Source organism: Prunus dulcis, chromosome 1 (genome assembly GCF_902201215.1).
Source record: "Prunus dulcis chromosome 1, ALMONDv2, whole genome shotgun sequence".
In the NCBI taxonomy this organism is placed as follows: domain Eukaryota; kingdom Viridiplantae; phylum Streptophyta; class Magnoliopsida; order Rosales; family Rosaceae; genus Prunus; species Prunus dulcis.
In genome coordinates, this window is record NC_047650.1 from 31,377,803 (window position 1) to 31,389,325 (window position 11,523).

At 38.6% G+C, this 11,523-nt stretch overlaps 1 protein-coding gene, 1 long non-coding RNA gene and 1 pseudogene across 2 annotated transcripts; 2 read left to right on the plus strand and 1 right to left on the minus strand.

Annotated features, from left to right (window-relative positions):
* The first annotated feature begins 7 nt into the window (after nucleotides 1-7).
* On the plus strand, nucleotides 8-3,334 carry LOC117618093 (annotated as a pseudogene).
* A 4,675-nt stretch (nucleotides 3,335-8,009) lies between these two features.
* LOC117615378 lies at nucleotides 8,010-10,419 on the plus strand. The gene is made up of 5 exons (XR_004584007.1): nucleotides 8,010-8,192; nucleotides 8,290-8,909; nucleotides 8,991-9,069; nucleotides 9,235-9,416; nucleotides 9,712-10,419. It is a non-coding gene; the product is annotated as an uncharacterized LOC117615378 (long non-coding RNA).
* Nucleotides 10,420-10,531: 112 nt separating this feature from the next.
* LOC117618100 (crooked neck-like protein 1) lies at nucleotides 10,532-11,249 on the minus strand. Its single transcript, XM_034347724.1, has one exon. It carries the CDS (start codon nucleotides 11,177-11,179, stop codon nucleotides 10,532-10,534), a length of 648 nt encoding a protein of 215 aa, XP_034203615.1. The 5' UTR covers nucleotides 11,180-11,249.
* Nucleotides 11,250-11,523: the final 274 nt, after the last annotated feature.

The window sequence follows — 11,523 nt, forward strand, 5'->3', positions numbered from 1 at the left end:
CCCGACCATGGTTACCATTAATATTGTTGGTAGTGGTAGTGGTAGAAGTAGAGATGAATTGGTTGCCAACCTCGCTCGCAAACAACGTCCGGTCACCAAGGTCAACAATCTCTACCCATGGCGGAGTGGTATTGCGCTCTAGTTTCATCACTCGAAATCCTTTCGTCTTAGGTGGATTTAAGTAATTATGAGAGGTGATCAGAGGAAAGAGATTGAACGGATCGGTAACAATCATAAACAACTCCACAGATGCGGAATCTTGTGTTAGGGAAATGTATCCGGTGTCAGTGAGACGCTGGATTACTTCTCCGCTTCTTATCATCCTCTCTCTATAATCAGCTAGGGAAAGACACAGAGGTGGCCAGGGATAAAGCAAAACAAACTTTTCAACCCTATTGCTGGGTTGGCTGCCATTGCTGTTCTTGGATTATTATGTGAAACACCATTAATGCCACCCGTGTCGTAGCATATATTTTCCCATGCTTTATAACTACATCGTCAAAAAGAAGTTCCCCCTCCTCATCAATTGAGGTCCATGATATGTCGTTTATCATGCAAAATTCCAAACGACCTGTTGAGCAAAGACTGACCAGAAAACAGGGGTGGTGGTGGTGGTGGTTGTTGATGTTGGCTTCTTTCCCCATTTCCTGTTGGTTCTGAAGAGACAACTAACTTGACAGTGGAGCAGCCTTTCCCACATTCGCAGTAGTATTTTGATGAGGGAAGCGTCACTCGGGCACTTGATATTGGATTCCAGAAGAAGTAGTGAACATGAAAGAAAAAGCCCTTACGATCAACCATAATCAACCATCCCCCAATTGAGTCGAAACATGTCAAACACTTCCTTTTATTATAAATGGGATCTGATGGTGATGGAATTTTATGAACTTTTCCGTCACTTAGACTAAAAAACCAATAATCTCTGCCGGAGGAGGGATGAGAACAAAGCATAAGCCATGCAAGCTCAGGAGCAGGATGACATCGCGTGCTCTTAATCATTGCTTGCCAAGAACTGCAGACCGCACCACATCGAACCCAATCTGATATGCCTAGTCGTTGTACAATCAATTGCATGATCTCTTTTGGGACTTGTTTCGACCACATGCTGCTGCGGCTGCTACTGAGAGGGAGCAATAACATTATGTGAAATACCAAGCAGTAAAGAATTATATCCATCTTTGTCTGCAATCTGCGACACATATAGAAATATATATTTTAGGTCCACCTCGATCATATATACACCCTTTCAATTAACGAAATATGCCATTCATCATATGCGTACCTTAATCTCCACCACAACTATATTGTGTCGTGCAAAGGGCAGTGACTTTGTGCTCACCATGGTGCGTTCATTAGCTCCTTCTGGAATATGACGAAACCCTAGCTAGGTTATTGACTTGCGTACGTGTTTGGATTCGCATCACCCTTTTATTACTTGAAAACAAGATGGAGTTCTATACCTACGGGATTATTAATTGTTGCGGCGGGCAGCAACGCTATACTTAAAAAAAAATGTGGGTTTTTTCTCTCTCTCTCTCTCTCTCTCTCTCTCTCTCTCTCTCTTTTTCTATTTCCTTTTCACAGTCTTGTTTGTGGGCTGTTGAAGCTTATTTTTCTGTATCAACATTGTAATTTGTACAGGTAGTTGCCATCCACATCCTAGTTCTGGAGAAGAAATTTAGAAATGTCAATTATCAACCTAAAAATCACTTCAGGCCGTATCTTGTTGAGATCCCACTTGCCGGTTTTGTTCTGGGTAATCTATTTGTTTATTCAGGAATATTTTTAATTTAACAGAAATTTTGGTATGTTTAACCCTCGTTCTGCATGTTGGCCAAGTCAATGGACAATTGTAAAGGCATTTGGTACTACTTATCATACTTTGTATTGATAAAGATGATATTCAGATCATCATCAACACATGGAAGCAAGCTTCTTTCTTGTGATGAACAGATAAAATAATTTATTTTTTTAAAATTCTATTTGCTATCGCGGTACTCCTTTTGGCAGATGTTATTTGGTACTTCATTCACTCTAATGACTATGCAGATGGGATTGGTACTTCATTCTCTCTAATGAGAACAAACCTACAGAGCGGATATTGGAGAGCCAAAGGGGAGGCGTGTAGAATATTCTCAAACTCTTCCATGACTGGTTGGAGAGCTATTATTGAGTTCTATCAAGGCCAATCCCCTCATGAAAGTAAAACTAATTGGGTGATGCAAGAATACTGGATAACTCAGAAGAAGTTGTCTAAAGACAGCAAGCCAAAGGTAAAATAGAATGAGGCTTCCAATCCTGTATTTCTTACATGATGCGTTCTATTTATTTTGTTCTCGCCCCAACATGCCAATCAATTGCCAATTTGGTTGGATAATGTGCAGGAACCAGACCAGGTTTATGCCTGAAATCGATTACGTTTCCAGAGGTGACTACTTGGAATTGCTGGATCTTGATACACCAGCATCCTTTTCTTTTAGTTCAGATTCAAGTTGCTTGACCATGTCATCGGATGAATGCTTCGATTCTCTGGCTTTGTTAGAAGAACTAGAGCCTAAAAATAGCCCATACTTGGTAAATAATAATGCAGGTTGCAAGTTCAGTATCTCTGCACCTCTAAGAGCAGATGAGTTGGTCATGTTTGCAGCCTCTTCAGGTACATAAAAGTACTTGTTATGTTTGGTGTAGATGGCATGGCACACTGTGTCAGTTCCTTTTTCTCAGTGGCTAAGGCATGAAAATATTAAACTGCTTCTTATGCTTGTGAATTGAAGAAGCTTAAAAATACCCAATTTTTTGTTCTTAATAGGATCTTTCAGCAAGTCTCCAAGTGAAGAAAGAATCAGAACTCATTCTCCAATTCATGGTGCTGTTTGTGGCAAGATCTCAGGAAGGACTTCAAATAATATGAGCAGAATTCAGAAACCAGAGTATAGGAATGAAGGAGGCCCATCAACTTTTCATAATGTTGCAGTCTCACTCAGTAGCCATACTGCATCCCCAGAAGGAAAAAGGAGGGCTAGAATTGTTGGCAGAACCAAAAAGCTTAAGAAGTAGTATTTCTGCTTCGTGCCACTTTAGGTCCTCTCTCCATTCGACACGTGTATTTTATGTATATTAGTGATTTATGTTGGCAAATAATGGATACGTTTACAATGCTTAGAGGTGGTCAAGGTTGAGGAAGGGGTAGGTCACTAATTCAGAAAGAAAAGAGTAGGAGATTGATTGATTAAGCTGTTCTTAATGTTCAAAATATCTTTTTGGACAAATTTTTTTTTTTTGGTGGAATGTAAACTTTTCTGCTACTTGTGGTGCTTGATGAATGAATACACAATACAGGGGTCAAAAGAGATGTTTCTCTTTGTCTCATTTTATTTATTTATTTGTTTGCCTTTTTTTTTTTTCCTTTTTTTTTTTTCCTCCTGTTCTCGTTGTTTGCCTGATACTCAACTATAGCAAATTAACAACTAATAAAAGACTAAAAAATAGACTAAAAACTCATTGATTAAATAGGGAAAAAGAATGAATCAACCTCAACTCCACTGCTGCTCTGACAAGACCTGACCCGAATTCTTTTTTGGAATCCGTGTTAAACCCTGTTACTTATCCAGCATCCAATTAATGCCGGACTCACCTACTATTTTACCCTCTTCCCCGCATTCTTCCCCGCATTCATAAAGTTAAAAGGGTCAAGATGTCTACCGAAATTTCAGCAGAGTCTTCCCTGAAAAACGGACATTTACCAAATTATTTTCATCTATAAATATCACAGTTTAATATTTCCAAACTTCAGCATGCACAAAGCTAACACACACAATTTACCATGTGGGCCTTCAGCATCAAATTCAACCTTACCAGGGCAATATCAACGTAATCTGCGAATTTGTTTCTTACTTTATAAATAGCCACAAATTCCAAAGCACAACTCAATTGTTTATTTTGTGGGTGCGCTTAGGTTAACTTAGATTGCCTACGTACCCTTACCGAGGGATCAAGCCACACATAGTTCTTACATACTAAAAACAATCACAATTCATATAATGAAATATTGAATCAAACTTGAGTTTGTAACCGACCATTATATTCTTTATCTTTATATTACAACACAATCCGAATCCAAAACAAACCAAGTTTCAGACTAACTTTTTACCTGAAACCATACCTGCAACCATCCGTATAACGCATATCCTGATATCACCCACCAAGGGGTATATCATAAAATCCAAAGGCGACCAATATGTTTCCGAAGGCAGCCAATATGTTTTCCAAAGGCAACAAATATGTTTTCCGAAGGCAACCAAGGGATGAGGGAAACTAGCCAACCACCTGTGTAGACAAATTGGGCAGGTGGCTGGGGAAAATTCTGGCCGGACACCTGCAGAGTAATCTCAATGCAGGTACAGACAAATCACTAGCCGAACACCCACATAAGTAGGTACATGCAATACACTGACTGGACACCTACAGAGTAATCTCCATGTAGGTATATGCAATATCCACTAGTCGGACACCCACATAAGTGGGTACAGGAAATATACTGGATGGACACCTACAGAGTAATTTCCATATAGGTACAAGCAATATTCACTGGCCGGATACCTGCATAAGCGGGTACAGACAATATATTGGCCGGACACCTACAGAGTAATCTCCATGTAGGTACATACAATTTTAGTCATGTACATGGACTCTACCGAAGGCAACCGACCCAATTCCCAAATCATTTCTCAAAACGGTCATAAAAATTCCCCGTTTCCACAAACCTACTTCCCCAAAACCATGTTTCCACCCCTTTTTCGACTTTCCAAAGATCCGTTCATAAGTAAATAAATAAAATCCCTTTTTAAACCGAGACCAAACCAAAAACTCATTAACTTGATTCAGACCATGCCTACACATTTAAAGTCCTCCAAAGCCATAAACTAATGATACTAAAATATAACTACATCAAACTTAGAAATATAAACGATAAGCTAAATCATTCATAAATACTGAATAACACTGTCGCGATATAACAACCATTTATGTAACGATAACTATTAACAATTTCATAAATATAAACATACAACAAACTAACACCCAATATTACCACAATCCGAATCCTAAATTCATATAGTAGGAAGGATAATGAGATGGTGTTTGAACACGTGTCCACACGTGATAGGGGAGAGCCAGAGTACAAAGTTGCATTCATGTATCATGTATGTATGTGTATATGCATATATGGGTTACGTCCATGTAAAACAAACCTTTTTTTTTTATGTATGGTGGCTACAGGATTCTCTTTATCAAATTGAAAATGTGTATAGTGCATGCTTGATATATTATACTCTGAAGACTACTTTTTTTTGTCATACAAAATAAGGGGACATAAAATTGCTTAATTTTCCTAAAATAATATGTTTCAGGGTATAAAAAAATCCATCTAACCAGCGGTCATCTATCTAAACCTATATATTCGTCACAATATCAATTGTACCTAGAGCCAAATTGGAAACATTTTCTACCTGGTCAGAGTAATGTTGATTGTGGCTCCCTTGATACTCAACCATAACAAGTTAACAACTAATAAAAGACTTAAATATAGACTCAAAATTCATTGATTAAATAGGGAAACCCATAGCCACTCCACCCTCCACACCTATATTTTAGCGGCTTAAGAATGCTGCAGTGACTGTAGTTCTAGTTATGCCATCACTTATAAAGAGAAAAAGTTTGTCGTTAGACAGCCCAAGCTCATCAGCCAGATCTTCAATCCTTTGTTGACGACGATGATTATGTTCTTCCTGGAAGACAGATGGATAAGGAAAGCCTCTCAAAACTGAAAAACTTTCAAGGAAAGTGAGAACGGTGTGTTCTTTCAAGTAAAGTGAGAACGGTCTTCTAAGATCGTATATGCCCTTTCAATTTTTTTGATTTCGAAATGAAGAGTCATGAACACGTCATGCTACAATGAAGTTTCGAGAGCACGACGAAGATGATGAATGAGTATATTTTGCACTCGTTCAAAAGCAACTTGAACCTCAGCCTCGGTGACTATTGCAGTCCAATACATAAATTCTAAGATTGACGTAACAAGCAACACAAGAGCAGGAACCAGAAAAATCTTTAGAAGAACTATTTGGTAGGGTAGAGAAGAAGAAAATGGATGCAACTACTATGAATAATAAACAATAGTCATATTTTATACATGAATATATAGTAGAAAGGATAATGGGATGGTGTTTGGACACGTGGCCACACGTGATAAGGGGGAGCTAGAGTACAAAATTGCATTCATTTATCATGTTATGTATGTGTATATGCATATATGGTTTACGTCCATGTAAAACAAACCTTTATCTATGTACGGTGGCTGCAGCTGCAGGCTTGCGCAACCACAACCTTGCAACATAGGATTCTCTTTATAAAATTCAAAGTGTGTATAGTGCATGCTTGATATACTACTCTTAAGACGACTGAACCTATATATACGTCCCGATATCAATTGTACCTAGAGCCAAATTGAAAATATTTTCTATCCTGTCAAAATAATGTTGATTGTGGCTCTCCTAATACTCAACCATAGCAAGTTAACAACTAATAAAAGACTTAAACATAGACTAAAAATTTATCGATTAAATAGGGAAACCCATGACCGCTCCACCCTCCGCACCTCTAGTCTAGCGGTTTAAGAATGGTCGTAACCCGTGGCCGAGTATGCTGCGGTGAGTGTAGTTCGAGTTACGCCATCACTCATAAAGAAAAGACATTCATCGTACGTCAGACAGCCCAAGGTTATCAGCCAAATCTTCATCCTTTGCTGACGAAGACGATTATCTTCTTCTTGCAAGAAAGACGACATAAAGAAACCCCTCAAACTAAAAAAATTCTCGCGTAAAGTGAGAAATGTGTGTTCTTTTTACCTGTCGCAGTCGTTTTTCCTCCATCACAATGCATATAATTATTACAGCTCTCTCGATTATAAAGTTACAATTCCTGAACCAACATAAGGAGTCAAATCTTTGTTGGTTTAGGTGCAACTGCGCTAGCTAGTCGCGTAGCATATCAGGAGTAACGTGTGGCATTAATGTGTTTTCTAAGATCATATATGCCATTTCCATTTTTTCCTTTTCGAACGCCATTAGGAGCGCCTCTTGATGCAGTGAAGTTTCGGAAGTACGATGTAGACGATGACGGAGTATATTTTGCACTCGTAGCAAGTTGAGCCTCAACCTCGGTGACTTGAGCAATCCGATACATAAATTATGGAAATACTGTAACAAGCAACACAAGAGGAGAAACCATTTTGGTAGAGTAGAGAAGAAGAAAAGAGAAGCATCTTATGTTATACATGAATATATAGTAGGAAGAGTAATGAGATGGTGTTTGGACATGTGTCCACACATGATAGGGGAGAGCTAGAGTACAAAATTATATCTGTGTATGTATGTGATGTATGTGTATATGCATATATTGATTACATCGATGTAAGACAAACCTCTCTCTATGTACGGTGGTTGCAAGTGCAGAGCCTGTGCGACCACAACCTTGCAACGTAAGATTTTCTTTATCAAATTGGAAGTGTATAGTGCTTGCTTGATATATTATTTGGTGCATTGGGAGGTAGTTAGCCCTGTGTCCATTGTTCCCTGTGCAACCCGTCATAACAATTTGAAAACCAATAAGGCTTCAGATTCAAGCCATTCGTCAAACCTCCGAGGCTTTTTTTACTCTCCAATTTACGGTTTATGAGTGTCAAGTCTGCAGTTCAAAGGAGGCAGTTACAGTTTTGAAGGATTCAATTAATTCCAGAAAAAGATGCACATTGACATTCTTTTACCAAACCAATGCTTGTATATTGTTCCGGTTCTGTTTCGTCATGGCATCCTGTTTTTACAAAACTTGTAGGAAATGTTGTTGCTATGTCAGGCTTGAAAAAGAAGTTGATTTTTATAGGAAAGGAAGAGTCTAAACCAATGTATGTAACTAATGGAAATTCTGCATTGTATCTGCTTAGATTGTCACGGAAGTGGTCACCAAAATGTACAGCTGTTACCAACGGAAAAGGTGAATGTGGCACTGGCACATATAGAGGGATAGTCAAAGGGGCGCATATGCAAGGGATGGTTGTTGAGTTGGACTATCAGGTGTGGCTTTTGTTAACTGATCAACTTCTTACTCCACCGCATAGCCCTAGGGTGGGTGCACTCGTAAGTTCTATATCTTTTGTTAAATTTCTGGCCTTAAATTATTTCGATCTATCTATTTGTCAATTTGATTTTTTAATTTTTTTGGCTTCTTTTTCAGGTGTCTGTGAGAAATGTCCATTTTGTGAACCCCAGATTTTCTTGGACTAAAGTTCTTATACTTGGTGCTCTCTTTAGGGCTAGTGCTATTGTAGAATCCTTCTCTCCACTGGAAACTGGGTAAAGACATGTACTGTGAATTGCACTTGAGATAATTGTCATTCGCACCCTTTTTTGGATGACCTAATATGTATTTAGGCCATTTAACATCTTTGGGATGCCCAGACTTATGCATGTTCAGAAAGTAATATAATTGCATGCTGTACGTGTCATATACTTCCACAATCACAGAGTTCGTTGGGGAAATTCGTTGAGTCCTTAACATTTTCTGCCAGATTATGGTATTGGTTTTTGTTGATATCTCTTTTGTGTTTGTATGGGATATTCTGTGGTTTTGTTTCCAATGTTTAGAATATATTACTTTCCTGGTTAGTTTACTAAGCAGTATGGTTGGGTTTCTGGCATCTTATCTGGGAAGGAGACTTTTTGTTTTCTTGCGCAGTAGTTGTTATGTTATTACCTTATAGGGTGAGTTGGATGGTTGCAAGATGCTACCAGAAGGGAGGGTTTGTTCAGATGTATGCTAGCTTACAATTTCCTTTATCGATGCATCCAATTCGGGTAAATTGGTTTTGCTTCTGAATAAGCACACTTATTTTGTTATAATTTTCTGTTAAAATCTTAAATAGTTTCTATTCGCAGCATGGAGTATTCATGGAACTGTGCAACCATGATCCATGTGTCTGTGGTTGTGGACCGTACATCGGTTAACCTGAATTTGGTATGTCCTGCCCAGAATCATTTGTGTGATGTGATCTACTTTTGCATTGGCTTGCTTCTGTTTAATGTTGGGCACGTTGATTAGGATAGAACTGTCAATTTCTTACAGCTGTTTGGCGTTAAGCTATTGCTGAAAAGTAACTTTTATATATTTTCTTAAGTTCAGGTAGTTCCCTTATCTATTTTCATGTCATTGTGAGGCCTTTTGGATGAGAGCAGTGCAGTTGGAAAATAGCTGTGAAAAACTGCATGATGACAAGAAATATATAGCCTTCAACTCATGTTCAGTCTGTTAGAAAGATATTTTCAAGTGAAGATATAGGTGTATCTTTGATGGGAAGTTTGAAGGTTAGTGGTTGGTTTCCTATTTCTTAATTTCTTTAGGTATACCGATGTATGAAATTTTCTATCCCATTTGTCTAAACTGCGATTTTGTTCTTTGGCATAACAACTGTACTGGTTCCAAAATGCTGGGAAAGTACGGAAAGCTTTAGTTTGTTGATTGCGACAGAATAATGATTTACTGCAGGTTTTTTCCTTTTAACATAAAATCAACCTTTCTATCATTAACTGTGCTGTTATATGCTTGCGTTCTGGAAAGCATATGGAATTGTTAGATCGCTAATTAGTACTCGGTAAACAGGTATATCACAATGCATGGCGTGAACTTTGTGAAGACATGACAGCCGCTCGATCTCTGGATGAAGTCATAGAAGTACATGAATTGTATTTATTGACAATTCAGCGGCAGTGCTCAGTTTGTCTTGTTTGAGAACTCATGAACTATGAAATAATCGTTTATGACCAGGGGAAAGCTGAATTGTGTTTATTACTCTCTTTTGCATCAGTGGGCTCTGATAGAAAGCAGGATTAACAACATCCTGGGATAAGCATTGGACCTTTATTCTATACAGCTGACACTTAGTGGAGGAACAGTTTCTGCAATTAAGGCCAAATGTGAAATGGAAGTTGACCGTATTGAGAAACAGTTCGATGATTTTATTGCTTTCCTGCTCAGAGTAATCTTCTCCTTGCGTTGGTTTTGATTCAGATGGGACTGATTTTAAGATTTGCACTAAACGTGTGGTTTTTTTTTTTTTAATGGTCAAGAAACGTGTGGTTTGGTGCATGCTGATTCTGCAGGTGCTTTCTTTCAAGCTCAATGTGGGGCACTTTCCTCAACTAACGGATTTGGTAACTAGCATAAACTACAATTACTTTTACATGTCAGATAGTGGAAACCTCAGGACTCTCCCCAGCTCTGAAAATGTTACTTCGAGACTGGGAAAGGCTTTTCTAGGCAGAACAGACTGATTACAGTTAAGGATTTCATTTATTTATTAATTTTGAATTTCTAGTTCAGGAGCTAGCACTTCAGAGGCAATATTACAAGAAGAAAAAATATATAATTTGAATTGGAAATCTGAGTAAGTTACAAAAAGGCAGAATCCAATTAGCGTTTCTCAAAATCTTGAGAATAAACTTGTCCCTCTTTCCTCCTGTAGGCCGCTTCCAATATCGTGAGAAGAAACTTGTTCCTTCTTCCACCTGTAGGCAGCTAATATTATCTTGATCTCCAGAGACATCATCTCTCTCTCAAGGGCATCTTCAATCCCTAGTCTGACCCCATGACGCTTCCTAAAAAGTACAAACTTGCTATATAAATCCATGCCCTGTCCTTTTGGTATATGATCAAGAGCGAACTTGTAGATACACATTGCACGCAAGATTTCTTCGCAGTGCTCTTCGAATTCGGCGAAAGCCACCAGCAACTGCTCTGCTGCCTCATTAAAATCTGCTAGTTCTACCTTCTCCACTGCCCTCTCATACACCTCCCTTGCCCTCGCAACATCACCATTACTAGTCTCAAACTTGGCATATCGAATCCAAGCCTGAATTTGATTTGGTTGACATTGTACAGATTGCTCGTAAATCGCCCTAGCACCCTCCACTAATTCATTATGGAGAAGCTGGAGCTCACGTGCCTCACTGAGAATTTGCTCAGCAGTGATTTGGACAGTGGCTGGGTTTTTGTTGTTAACCATGGCCGGCGGTGGTAGCTTGGCCATCGAGGCATTTTGGGTTGGCTCTGCTTGATTGAAGGAACTCATGGCTAGGAATAGGATTTTCTCACCTAAGCTCTCTGAAAACTAAACAATTCGATTTGGATCACAGATATTTTGCAAACTTGCTGTGATGTAATGGGTTGCAGAGTGCACATTTGATAGGGTGAGAAGCGGAGGTATATATATATATATATAGATCTTGCATTTTCCAACTAGGATTAGGATTGGAAACCAAAAATCCCAGTTAAACTGAGAATCCCATTCCAGTTTATAAAAGGATTTTCTTTTTTGTTTTCTTTGTTCGCTTTGTTTAATGAAATAGAAAATCCTTTCTCAACCCAAAAACAAATTCGAGCACACATTACCAAAGTGTTATTATGTGCGACTGC

Coding starts and splice junctions, on each gene's coding strand:
- LOC117618100 (XM_034347724.1), bottom strand. CDS start 11,179: ATGAGTTCCTTCAATCAAGCAGAGCCAACCCAAAATGCCTCGATGGCC.